The sequence below is a fragment of the Camelus bactrianus genome, chromosome 22 (genome assembly GCF_048773025.1).
Source record: "Camelus bactrianus isolate YW-2024 breed Bactrian camel chromosome 22, ASM4877302v1, whole genome shotgun sequence".
Classification (NCBI taxonomy): domain Eukaryota; kingdom Metazoa; phylum Chordata; class Mammalia; order Artiodactyla; family Camelidae; genus Camelus; species Camelus bactrianus.
Genome location: NC_133560.1, coordinates 12,552,644 through 12,566,314, shown reverse-complemented (window position 1 = coordinate 12,566,314; position 13,671 = coordinate 12,552,644). Strand labels below are relative to the sequence as shown.

At 47.3% G+C, this 13,671-nt stretch overlaps 1 protein-coding gene across 1 annotated transcript in view; it reads left to right on the top strand.

Moving 5' to 3' along the window:
• The window catches only part of DOCK2 (dedicator of cytokinesis 2), a 371,332-nt gene that overhangs the window by 306,253 nt on the left and 51,408 nt on the right, over positions 1-13,671 (top strand). Inside the window, exons 31-32 of the mRNA XM_010972245.3 lie at positions 3,068-3,168; positions 3,258-3,316. Coding sequence (XP_010970547.2) covers positions 3,068-3,168; positions 3,258-3,316 — 160 coding nt within the window. The remainder of the gene's footprint in view (positions 1-3,067; positions 3,169-3,257; positions 3,317-13,671) is intronic.

Here is a 13,671-nt window from a genome sequence, read left to right as displayed (position 1 = left end):
GGGCAGAGCTGGGCAGGGGCTGTGGGTGAGATGCTTAGGGGCACCATTTCTGGTCCACTGAGAACAAGGAGCACTACATCTGTGGTCTCATGGTCCACAAAGATCTTCAAGCAGGGAAGTCAAAAGAAAATTAGGTCTGCTCTTTAAGTACATACCCAAGAGAGTTGTAAACATACGTCCACACAAAAAGGTGTATGTAGATGTTCAGAGCAGCATTATCTGTAGTAGCCAAAAGGTGGAAGCAACTCAGATGTCCATCATGGATAAACACAATGTGGTTTATCCATAAATGTTTATATCCAGAACAGTATTCATGAATAAACAGGAGGAAGCACTGACACCTGTGACAATATGGATGAACCTTGAAAACATCATGCTTGGTGAAAGGAGCCAGACATGAAAGGTCACATCTTTTACGATTCCATTTCTACGAAATGTCAGGAGAGGCAAATCCGCAGAGACAGAAGTAGCTTTGTGACTGCCAGGGGCTGAGGGCGGGAAGAATGCGAGAGACTGCTAATAGGCAGGTTCCTTTTAGGGTGATAAAAATGTTCTAGAATTAGATAGTAGTGGATTAGTTACTACCTTGTGAATATACTAAAACCCACTAAACTATATACTTTAAAAAGTTAATGTTATGTGAATTATATCTCATTTTTTAAAAAAGAAAATCAGGAATGGGGTAACAGAAAACATCTTCGAAGGACTAAGTCAGATGGAATAGAGGCTGGCAAGAAGCTGAGCTTGATCTGACATGTCTATGTGTTTGCAAACATGTTTGGGGGATATTTCTAGAGTTATTCTCAAAAGTGACAGTAATTCAACTTACTTTGTCATATGTCTATTCCCTGTTGTATCCTGATTAATCTTATTTCATTCCCTAAATTCAGGAAATTTTTTTTACCCTAAAAATAACCCTTTCCATGTCCTTTGACCAGGTTTTCCCTTTACTTGGCTGCTTGTTTCTATCAAAGAGGAGGAGGTGTGGGCTCTGGGCTTACACAGACCAAAGCAGCACATTTCCAGGACCTGCAGGTCATGGGGTCTCCAGGAGGAAGGACAGTCAGAATGGCCAGGAGACAACCTGACCTGCACTGTGTGTTTGGATAAGCGAGGTTACTATGGAAACAGAAGAGCTTGAGATCTGATTCTAAGGGTGATGGGAAGCCTTCGGAGGACTTTGAGGAAGGGAGTGATAGGATCCGATCCTTTTGGGCTCTGTGTGCTGTGTTGACTTTATGGGGACCACAAGCCAGGAGGCCACTTCACTGCACCCTGGGAGAGACTTGGTCTCTTGTATGCTGGGAGATGAAGTTTCAAGTAAAGAAGGAACACGCATTCTCCCTCAACAGAACATGGGCTGCATGAGGGCAGGGACTGCTGTCTGTGTAACCACTGCCCTGTCCCCACATGATGACAATGCCTGGCCCATAGATGATGTTCAGTAAATACATGTTAATGCATCCTCAGCTAAAGACTGACCGTGGTGTGTAGAAAGAGCCCCGAATGTCAATCAGTAGGCATGGGTTTAAAATCCCAGCTCTGCTGTGGGTATAACAAGCTGAGTGAAATACTTAACTCCTCCAAGCCTCAGTCTCCTCATCTGTAAAATGGGGCTAATAATAGCTGCCAAGTTTTGAGAGATGAAAGGAGGAATGTATGGGAAAGTGCCTGGCCCGTGGTAAAACGAAGGGCTTGTTCTGCTTCTTTCTGAAACTGGAACCACAAGCCCGTTGGAAAGTAATACTCTGGGCAGCAGTAAAGACATTATCGGGGGCAAGGCGGCCTTTTACTTGTCCATCTGAAACCTCCCATGAACATCTCTGAGTGAAGGATGAAAGTCTCTCGACAAGTGATTTGTCTAGCCAGCGTTACCCCTCCTCTTGCTATTCAGTGTTGAGAGGCGGCCGCAAGTGGATGGGCTTTGTCCAGCAAAGCTGTCCTCCTCTTGCTCCTGGTAGGGCCACGGCATCTTGTAATAACAGCCCTTGAGCACTAGAGGTGCCAGGTTGTATGTACTGTTTGCTTTAGTGCCAAAGGAGTCAATAATGAAAAGAATAATGAGGTTGACCAGTGCTCTGGGGCTCTGAGATTCATGCCCTTTAAACACATCACCTTTACTGCAGCCCTCTGCAGTGGATACAGAGGGTGCCCCTTTTGCAGACGGCTTCACTGAGGCTCAACAATACCTTGGCTTGGGTCTCCATCTCTCAGGTTCTGTAGCCTGTGTCAGGATCACTGTCACTGCTGCTAATTTGGGGGGCACTAGCCCTGCACTGCACACTTTGCTGGATCTGTTCACCAGGAGCAGGTCCAGTGGGTTCTGGTATCAGTCTCCGCATTTAGCACCAAGAGATCATGTAAATGTTAAAATTATGACAAGCCTACCCATAAACTGAACTGAGCACCAGAATCACCCAGAGTGCTTATGAACACACAGACTTCTTGGCTTTGATTCAGTAAGTCAGGGGTGGGGCCGGAGATGTTGCTTTTCCAACAAGTGCCCAGGAGATGCTGATGCTTCTCATCCAGGGCCACACTTCGAAACCATCTAACTAAAGGGAAGAAGGAAGCAAAATATTCTAGGACTGAACAGGTTGCAGGCTGGTCCTCGGAGCTGTCGGGTGAATTAGGGAGGACTTCCAGAGAGACTGAGCATCTCTTCAATACTTACTCCTCATCACCCCGTAATTCTAGGGCAGAGAACCAGCTCATCGGGGCACCCAGCTGGGGCGAGTTATTTGTCTTTCAAAAAAAACCCAAAATGAAGCAAAACAACAACAATAAAAAAAAAAAAAAAGCAGCCCTACAATCTTCCTCCTTGCCTAAATCCCGTTGTCAGAGAGAGGACGTGGTCAGAGCCCAGAGAAATCCGTCCATTGTCTTCGCTTTGGCCAGGATGTTCGTTTCCAAGTCAGTGCCAGTTAGAAAATTGCAGTGCACAGAATGAAACTGGTTCTGCCTCTGTCTTCTGCCATCTTCATAAATTATTCACATTACCCAGCATTTAATACGCGTTCCCACTTCAGACCCGCTCCATGACTGTTCTCTACTCTTTCATTTACAGCTGTGGAACAACTATTTTCATCTGGCAGTGGCTTTTATCACTCAGGATTCTCTGCAGCTGGAGCAGTTCTCGCACGCCAAATACAACAAAATCCTGAATAAGTAGGTTGCATTTGGATCTCCTGGGCGGGGGGAGGCTGGTGAGAGTCTCTGGGCTGGTGCCTGAAGCAGACATCTTTTGTTCCTCCTAGGTATGGGGACATGAGACGGCTAATTGGCTTCTCCATCCGTGATATGTGGTACAAGCTGGGTGAGTAGGCACATGCATCCAGACAGACACATCTGCACATGCCCGGCTCCTTCCTGAAGGCCATCTGTTAAAGGGCCAGGGAGGTGTCAGCAGTGGGAGCTTGAAGTAATAGTTTATCACTGTACACGCTCCGGGTCCTTAACAAGTGCCTGGTGAGAGAAGGTGCCCATCCCCACCTCCCACCCCCCAAAAATAGCTGTGGCTCTGCTTCCTCTTGATGCCCCTGAGGGGTTAAGAAGTGAAATTGGAACTTATCCAGAGGAGAAGGAGCACAACTGCTGTGGGAATGGACATCCTCGCACGTCACACACGTGCTTCCTGCTGCTTGGTAAGCTGGTCCACATCCTACTTCATATGTGATGTTATGATCTACAAAAGACCCTCCAGCCTCACGGGGGAGAACTGATTCTGTGGGAGACAAGGGTCTTCTGTGATGTTATTTGAGCTGGAAGGTGACCCCAGAAGCTCTCCCTGCTTCACTGAGCTACAGGAATCATGTGTGCCGAGTGGTACCCGTGGGAGGAAGGGGAGATGGGATTGGGAAGACATTTACAGAAAGTCTGACTCAGACCTGTGCTAAGGAGATCTTATTTAATCTTCACATCACCTCCTGCAAGATGGAAAAATTTCCCCCTCCTTTTATTGATCAGGAGACTCAAAACGGGAAGTAACTTGCTTGAGATGAAACAGCAGCAAGTCCCAGAGTCTGGCTTTGATTCCACGAAGATTGAGGTCACATATCTCTGCCCAAGGCTTGAACCCTACTCCATAAGTAGGTGTAGAAAGAATGAATAGATGGATGGATGGATGAAAAAACAGTAAAGAGTAATGAGGTATTTTCATCTCCGATTTTTGTGCACCCTCCTTGACTCTCCGCTGCCGAATTGTTCTGCCCTGGGCTTGGATGTGGACCCTCTCCACCTGAGGCACTGCAGGACTGTGCCCATCTCTTGGATTCAACCCAAATTACCTCCTCTGACTTTGCTTCTTACCTCCCCAGATCTCTTAGTGTCTCTCAGTCCCCATCTGGTTTGCTAGACAGCAGTTCCTTGCCCTTTGCAGCAAGGACCACTCACTGTAGGGGGAGCAAATTGGATAGACAATCAGTCTGGGTTCAGCATTTGCTGTTAGCAACACGCTCAGGCCAAGAGCCCACACTGGTAACAGGAGGGTTGTGGACTGGCTCACAAAATCAGAGAGGTGGGGGTCCCAGGCCCAGAACAGACTGCCACATCTCTGCCTGGGGACTCGCCCTGTGAATTACATGCTGAGACCCGAAGAAAAGGGAGCTGAGCGTGCTGGGCCTAACCTGGGGAAATAGCGCCTTCTCGCAGGGTGTCTGTGATCACAGGAGCAGAAGAGCAAAAACTGGGCGAGCGAAGCCAGGGAGGCCACCCCCACGTCAGAGCTTCTATCATTTTCACATTTGCCGCATCTGGATGGAACCTAATTTTCCTGTTCTGGCTGGTGAATCATGAAAGCCAGGCCTGTCAGCTAAGACCTAAAGGGTAGGGCCCAGGCAGCCTGAAGGGGCCGATGCGTGTTAAACCCACAGAAATCCATAGAGCAGGTGCTGTCAACATTCGGGGTCAGATAATTCTTTGTTGTGGAGGCTGCCCTGTGCTTTGTGGGGTATTTAGTAACATCCCTGGCTTCTACCCACCAGGGGCCAACAGCATCCTCTCTAGTTGTGACAAACAAAAAACTCTCTAGGCATTGCCAAACGTCCTATGTATGTGTGTACGTACGTGTGTGTACAAAACTACCCCCATTTGCAAGCCACTATCATAAAGAAATACCACCTCTGCCCTGTTTTTGTAGAAGCCCATGCCTTTATCAATCTATCTTTTGTTTCTCCACTTTGGATAAGGACAGGGATATAAGAAATATTTTATTTTCATTCACCATTACTCTACAATAGGAAAAAAAAAAATACAGTGCGAGTGAAGGCCTTCCTAGAAGCCAGCATCTGGCCCTGGGGTCAGGGATACGGGAAGGAGGAGCAGAGCTTGCAGCGAAGTGAAGCAGATGTGCCCCAGCTAAAAGGGACAGTTGCTGTCCTGCTCCGGGTAACTGCCGTCCTATTAGAATGCAAGGCTGATGTCACATCTTCCCAGTTTTCAAAAGAAGCCAGGAAACATAATTTTGAAATGCATTTTCCAATTTATGACTATTGGTGATAACTCATTGAAAGTTTCAAAAACATAGAACATGTCCAGTGAAACAGGGGGCCTAGATTCAGTTTGCATGTGAGTTTGTGTGTTTGCATTCTTTGCTTTACAATAGCAAAGACTAGACAAAGCCATGGTGGGCTTCCTTCCCCAGCTCTACACCCCAGGCATTGCCAGAACTTCAAAACAGGGATATCTGTTCGTGCTTTGTTTGTTTCCAGTTCTACCACACCACCTGCTCTTTTCTGGATGTCCTTCTCTGCCGTTGTTTTGCACACAGAAGATTTTATTTAGATATAGATTATGTTTTGGCAGGCGTTCCCCCACTCCCAATTATGCTGATGAATGAAAAGATGGTACCATACAATCTACCTGCTTAGAATCACAGAGCATCAGAGCTGGAAGGACCCTTTAGAGATCATATTGTCCAGCATTTTTCAAACGTTTCTTTTTAGCTGAGGGCCAAAAAAAAAAAAAAAAAAAAAACCTCATGCTCAATACAGAAACTGGATGAAAGCTGGGCTATTCTAATTGAAGTGGGGCGGGGGGCCCAGAGCCCATTATAATGGGCTGCTTCTGAGCTCCCATGTAGACCCCCTGAGGATTTTCAGGGGAGAAATCCTGAAGCACTTCAGAGAATAGTTTGAAGCTACAGGTCTGGTCCAGCCCACCATTTTACCAGTGAGGAAAATGAGACACAGAGAGGCAGAGAGGTGTGTTCAGGATCATATAGTGAATTAGAGGGAGATTGAGGACAGGCACCCTGGCGTGAGTGTTTGTCCAGAAGCATTACGGACTCCTTGTTATATGCAGGTACCTGTAGGATGAATTAATGCAATTAGAGATATACTTGTTAGGGCTTTGGGGTGGCAAGAAAGAGTTGCTGACTGTGGCTGCCTTCGTTGGAGAAGGTACTTAGTGGAAGGGCAAAGGAGAACCAGGCTACGAAAGGCAGGGCCAGAGCCACTCTCGGCTCCAGGGAAGGTAGTATGGTCCACCCCTGCATCACTCTGCCAAAGGCCCAGACTTCAGAAGACACCATTCTTTCAGCCTTCCTTGGATGACCTCTCCATCAATGTCCCCGCAAAGCCTACAGCCGTCGAGGGAGGCAGAGTTTCCTAAAATAAAATGTTTATGGAGCTATGGAGAGGTCAGACGAAGCCACAGATGTCCACTGCAGAAAACAAGAAATAAAAGATGTTTTTGCAACGGTGGCCACGCCCTCACCTCTTGGCCTGGACTCCAAGGAAGAGGAAGGTGTATCAGCCTGAAAGGGTATTCCTGCTGCTCATTTAGTTACATGGCTGCCTTCTCCTTGCCTGACTCCTTCAGGGATGAGAGAACAGAAGGAGGAAGCAGAGTGAATGGACGGTTCCCCGTCCCCACCTCACTCTGCATTCTGCCAGATGCTGGTATGAGCATGCTTTCTCAGGTGTGCTAATGAGGTTGATCTGCTAATCCAAACCAGGACTAAGCCCTGCACATATGAGGGACCAATGCAGTGAGAACACTGCACTGGGTAATGATGGGTTTTAAAGTGCGATTCACAGAATAACCAAGACAGAGTGAAACTTAGAAGCTATCTGTGGCAGATGAGGCTGAGCGCCCACACAGTAACCATTCTGTCCTTCTTCCTGGCTAACTGAACCCTGATTTTTTTTTTTTCACGATCACAATTTGCTCAGTTAACGTCTTGTAGCAAGCGATGGCCATGTGACCTAGCTCTGTCTGATGAGAATCAGCAGAAACAAACTTCTTGGGGCTTCAGGAAAACATTTTTTCCTAATTAAAATAAAAGGGAGGAGGACAAGTTCAATGAGTACAACACATTGTTTGCCCCTACTCCTTCCACCTCTTCCTTTCTGGAAAACAATAAGATGCCTGGGGGTGCAGAGCCACCTTGAAGCCCTGAAGAACAAAGTCACAGGTGAAGGATGGAGGAGCAGCTCCGGACTGACCATCCGTGACTTCTTGGTAAGGAAGGAAACGAAAGCAGAGCTTCCTCGGTGTCGCCGTGGTAATCAGACTCCTGTTACATCCCTACCCGATACATCATCTGATTCAACTCCCTGATTTTATAGGTGAGGTCACTGAGGCCCAGAGGGACACAAGGACATCCCCAAGGTCAACAGCCAGTCAGTGACTCAGCTGAGGCGAATGAGCCAGACTCTTAACCCAGAGTCCCATGTTCTAACTGATAACTCTTCCAGAATATGCAAAATATTTTCAAAGGGTATGAAATAGCCAACTAACTGTGTTTTTCAAAGACTGCTGATAATGTGTAAATAATCATAATGCACGTGATGTTTTAAAATTTTGTTTTAATGCCCAAAGCAATCAGGGTGTGATCACCGTGATCATCGGTGTCATCATTTGCTTCTCATCAGGAAAGATACGAGCAACCCTGTGATGATAAGACAGCTAATTGCAAACATAATCTCAGGCAGGAAGATTATTCAGGGAAAAGTCTAGACAAATGTGTATGTGTGTGTGTGTGCACGCTCGCGTGTGCATACACGTGCATTTGAGAGAGAGGGTACATGAAGGGAGGTCAGTAGAGAGAAGGACCATGTGTTGGTGCCAGGGCCCAGCCACTAAAGTGTTAAGGCCATTTGTGCCTTTGGATCCTGGGATGATGCCGAAGATAATGTACTTTATCCTGATAGTGTAGCACCATAACATTTGATTTCTGCTTGGAGTGAAGCAATGCACATTTTGCCAAAATAACTTTGTACTTAACCATCTCACATTCACTCGGGTTAGTGCTGGTCTGCTGTGTTAACAGTCTTTGTGGGAAAGAAAGACAAATTCCAGCGGCTGGCATCATGGCCTCACATGCGGGGAGGTCGCTCCCGGCAGAGCTGTGAGAGCAAGTGAGCCACTGCTTTTAAAGCGTCTCTGGAGTGCCCAGCTCGGTGCTGAGCTCCAGGGAGGGGCGGGAGCGCTGGGGAAGTGTAAGTTACAAGCGTAAGGTGTAAGAGTTCCTACCCTGCCTGGAAGAGCCCGCCATCCAGTTCTAAGAAAGTTTAAAGAACAAACGAAGAGCTTGTTCTTTAACATGAAATGTGTGGCGGAGACTCAGGAGCTCAGGCAAAACGGGGGATATGTGAGGACAAGGAGGCTGGCTCTGCTGAGTAAATGACTCTCAAATTAGACCCCAGGGTGGTTCATGTCAAAACTGAAAAGGGGCATGAGGAAGGGCAGGATTCCAGGAGAGCAACCAGCCCAAGCAAGCACGGCTTCTTAGAGCTGGGGAGAAGCTGCTGGGAAGAAATAGAACATGGGATTAGAGAGGCATGCATCCGTTCATTTACTGATTTAACAGCAAATATCGAGCACTGTATTAGGCAGAATAATAGCTCCCCAAAGGTGTCCAAGTCCTTATCCTCCGAACCTGTGCATGTGTCACCTTACACGGCAAGGTGGACTTTCCAGGGGTGATTAAGCATCTTAAAGAAGACGACAGTATTCTGGACTGTCCAGGTGGACCCAGTGCAATTACGGGATCCTCATAAGTGAAGAAAGGAGGAAGGGGAGTCAGAGAGAGATTAGAAAAAGCAGCACTGCTGGCTTGGAAGATGGAGGAAGGGGCCGTGAGCCAAGGGGTGTGGGTGACCTCTGGAAGCTGGAGAAGGGAAGGGAACAGTTTCTTCCTTAGACCCTCCTGAAGGAACTCAGCCCTCCTCACATGTGACTCTAGCCCAGTGAAACCCATTTCAGACTTCTGACCTCCGGAGGTATAAGATTAATATGTGTTGCATTAAGCCACTAAGTCTGGGGTGATTTATAACAGCAGCAACAGGAAACGGATAGGCATACCCTGTAAACACCAGGCATTATGCCAGTGGCCAGAGCTACAACTGAAAACAGTCGTAGTTAGAGCCTTAGCGCCCGACCTCATAGACTCTGCCCTGTAACATGCTAATTGCAGGGCTATTTAATCATGGTTGCAAAGGGGAAGGGCTGTAGAGCAGGAGTTGGGGGCACCCAGAGAGGATGTAAAGGACTCCTGCCTAGTGAGGAAGCTGAAGGTGGCCTTGACGAGGAACGTGGGGAGCCCTGAGCTCCCGAGCAGTGCTGTCCTAAGGAACTAAATGCTCTAGTGCCCACATTTTTTAAAAGAGTACCAAAAGCAATGAAATTAATGTTAACTATATATATATATAGAGAGAGAAGTATTGTCAGTTTACAAGGTGTCAATTTCTCATGCACAGTAAAATGTTTCAGTCGTATGTATACATACATATGTATGTTCATTTTCACATTCTTTTTCATTATAGGTTACAAGATAATGAATAGAGTTCCCTGTGGGAAATGATAACACTTTGGAATATAGGGTTAAATAAAATATGTGGTTTCTTTACAGAAGAACATGTAACCAATACAAAACATTATTGAGATACGTTGCCTTTTTTAAAAATTTGTTTTCCAGAACTCATTCTTTGAAATCTAGTGGGCTTTTTACACTTAACAGCACATCTCAGCTTGGACTAGACATCTGTCAAGTGCTCAAGGACACCTGTGGCTTCCACAATGGATAGAATGATATTAGAGAATGAGTAAGATATATTGCCTCCTGACCTCAGGAGGCTGTCGTGGGACAAGGGGCACTTGAGCTGAGAGTGTGAGGCCCTCTAAGGGCTGGCACAGACCCTGAAATGAACAGAGTGAAGGCAAGTTATCAGGGCAAGTTGTGGTGGCGATAGGATTCAGAGTGCTAATGGGGTCAGGGAGCAGGAGGGAGGAGCATGGTGGGCAGAGGAGGACCGTGTGCAGGCTTGAGAAGGGGGATGCAGGGTGTGTTGGAGGAGCGGGAGGCAGGCCAAGGGAGGAAGGCAGGCAAGTGGACCAGAGGGTGAGACAGGGTACGGAGAGGGAGCCTCAGACCAAATGGACTTGCAGAGCAATGGAACCCATGTGAGGATTGTAAGCTGTGGACCAACATGATTGGGCCAAAGACTGGGGCTTTTCAAACATGTTTGAGGACAGATTATAACATGCTTGGATGGGACAGAGAAGGGTCTGGAGGGTGGTGGATGTCAGGCATGGGAGGTAAGATAAATCCATCCTACCTCTTCCCACGCCAGCTCTTTACTCTAGAGGTCAGCAGACAAACTGACCGGCCTGGAAAGTTCCATGAAAAGCTCCTGGGGGATCCATGAGGTTGGACCATGTCTTCTCACGTTGCTTTTTCCAGAGCCCAGCGTAGACTGAGCTTACACTGCTCCCCATCGTCACTGTCACAGTGCACATCAGCACTTCCTGAGCCTTTCTAGGGAGCCAGACCCTGTGCGAAGCCCTTTGTCTTAAGCTTCTCAACAGTTCTCCCAGGCAGGGATTATTATTAATATCTCCGTGTATTTAACAGATGAGAAAGTAGGGGCTCAGGGACATGAAGTGACAGTCACAAAGCCACATGGCCTGGAGTGGCAGTGGAGGGATCTGACTCAGGTTTTGGGGGCTTGGAGATTCTACAGGGCCTGGAGGGAAGCCAGGGCCGGGCATGTTCTAAGTGATGAGGAGTGAACAGGGCAGTGCCGGGAGGGAGCTTTTCCGCGCCTGAGATGGGGGAGCAGAGATCTGTGTTCTTTCCTCCTCTTCTGAAGTGAGCGAGTGGTCTTTTCTGATCAGCCTGGCTTGATTTCCGAGTCCCCAGGAGGCTTACAGGACTCTGAAATCCCGAGAGTGATAACTTGCCCTCATCCCGTTCATTTCAGGGTCTGTGCCAGCCCTTAGAGGGCCTCACACTGTCAGCTCAAGTGCCCCTCGTCCCACGACAGCCTCCTGAGGTCAGTGACTGGGCCACCTTCATTCTCGGCCTGGTTCACAGGATTATCTCCTTCCTTCCTCCTTCCCTACCCCACGCCCTTCCTTCTCCCTTTTTTTCTTTCTTCCTTTCTTGCCAGGCTGCCTTCTTAGTGCCCTCAGACCCTTTGTGTTCGATCTCACCGTCTCCCCCTGCGAGGGGTGATGGATGAGGCCATTGCACAGACTGGACACCGAGGCCAGAGAGCACAGGGGATTGCTTGCCCTGCACACCTAAGCTCTTCTCCGCTCTCATTACCGCCAGATCCCTTCCCAAAGCCTGTGTAATTCGGCATTTGGATTTATCCCGCTGGCTTATCGGCACTTTAAAAGCCTTTTCTAATTGGTATCTGTTCCCAGTGAGATTCAGCTTCCATTATGTGAAAAAGACCCTCTCACCCAGTTCCTTGCCTTTTTTTTCAAAAACAGCAGCAGGTGTGTCTCTTGAATGAGGAATTTTTTTCTCAAATGAGTTTGCATTCAATTAGCCACAAATATATTCTGTGTGTGTGTGTGTGTGTGTGTGTGTGTGTGCGCGCATCTATGTACATAAAGGCACAATTCAGATAACGTGAACACAAAATCCAATGTGCTGAAATTGCACTTTCAATATAAATGAATAAAATTTCTTTATGCAGTGTTGTGTGGGCCATTGAGATCAGCATCTTTCTCTGTCTTCTCTTTCCCTGTTCTTCCAAACATCTCTTCAACTGACTGCAAAGAATGCAGGTCAAAAACGTCTAAGAAATCCCTGGTCTGTGGCATGTCTGCTCTTTATTTTAAACCATTTTAAGTCTATCCTTATCTCATACCCAGTGCCCTCCAGTATTCTAAAGGCCTTTGTTGCATAAGCAATTTCTCCGTTCCGTGGTGGCTTATCTGACAGTTTCCCGTTTACCTTCTACTTAATATTGCACTCGGCTTCGAATTTTAAAACCCCACTGTGGGTTTAAAGGATCTTGAAGGACAAAATCAGAAACCTAGATTAGCAGTTACTATGAATCTGCATAGTAACTGCAGATTCTATGGAAAGTAAGGGGTTTTTTTGTTTGTTTTTTGTTTTCTATTTGGGCCAAAGCAAGATAGAATCCAAATGCATCATATAACAAAGCTGATATCTTTGAAAAGTGTCCTTACATTTCACACAACTCTCCACCTGACTTCGCCATTTCATTCTCACTAACTGAAGATATTCCTTTTTTATCTGAATTCTGGGGAAATACTCCAACATTAAGCCTCATTTAGGCTGAGTTAAAATTCATTTTCTTGCTGCCTTCCTTCTTGGCTCCTTTTCTCAGTTTTAATCGAAAGCAACAGTGCCAGGCTATACGCCACATGGCCTGAGTCTGTGCACCCCAGGAGCCCTCTGCCCCAGGCGAAGACCACCCGTGTTCATCCTGAGGGTAGGGAAAACCAGGATGGGCGTCGTGGGCTCTGAGACTCAGGAGGAGAGAGAGGCAGCTGCTGCTGAAACACCCGGGGGTCAGCTTCAACGACAGGGTTGCTGGGGTAGGCTTGCCTGCGCTCCCCAGGAAATCCCTGTGGTCCTTAAGTGCCCCTCTTCTTTCCCCTTCTCTGCCACATCTGATGTGTGTATTCTGAGGCATCTGCTCCATTCTGCTCGACAAGGCTGCCCTTCATGGTTCGTTCTGGCCACGCACCACAGCAGTGATAGCTAACACTGTGTAAAGTATGCCTTGTGCCAAGCACTGTCCTGGGCACTTGCTAAATGATAATCCATTCACTCTTCACAACAACCGTATGAAATAAACACTGCTACTCTCTCATGTTACAGATGAAGACACTGAGGCCTCAAGAGGTGAGATCAGCTTGCCCAGCATCACGTAGCTACTTGATGGCGGAATCCCATTTCCGTAATTCAGACAAAGAATCAGTGCCCTTAACTACTGGGCCACACTGCCCCTTCCCTGAGTAGGGGGGCGTGATTCTTCCCAGCTCTGTGCTGAGTATACACAGATGTATTTTCCCATGGTCTTCTCAACAGGGGGGTGTTGAGATTGCTTTTTTATAAGACACATATCCAAGTCACATAGCCGGTGCACTTGGGAGCTAGACAAATATATTTCTTCGTTCAGCAGACATTTATTGAGGATCTAATATGTTCTATGCTCAGTGCTACAGATACAGTAATGAGAACAGACACGGTCTCTACTCTCACAAAGCTCTCCGTAGGGGAGGCAGATGTTTATCAAATGCATCCACACATAAAGACATCATTGCAGAGTTGGCTGAGAAGACAGACCCCCAGCCAGTGCAGGGTATCTAACCTAGCTGGGGTGAGGGGGTAAGCATGTGGTAGGGCTTTTCTCAGCGCATCCATCCAGAGGAAGCCAGGTGGTAATGGGCAGGTGTTGGGGA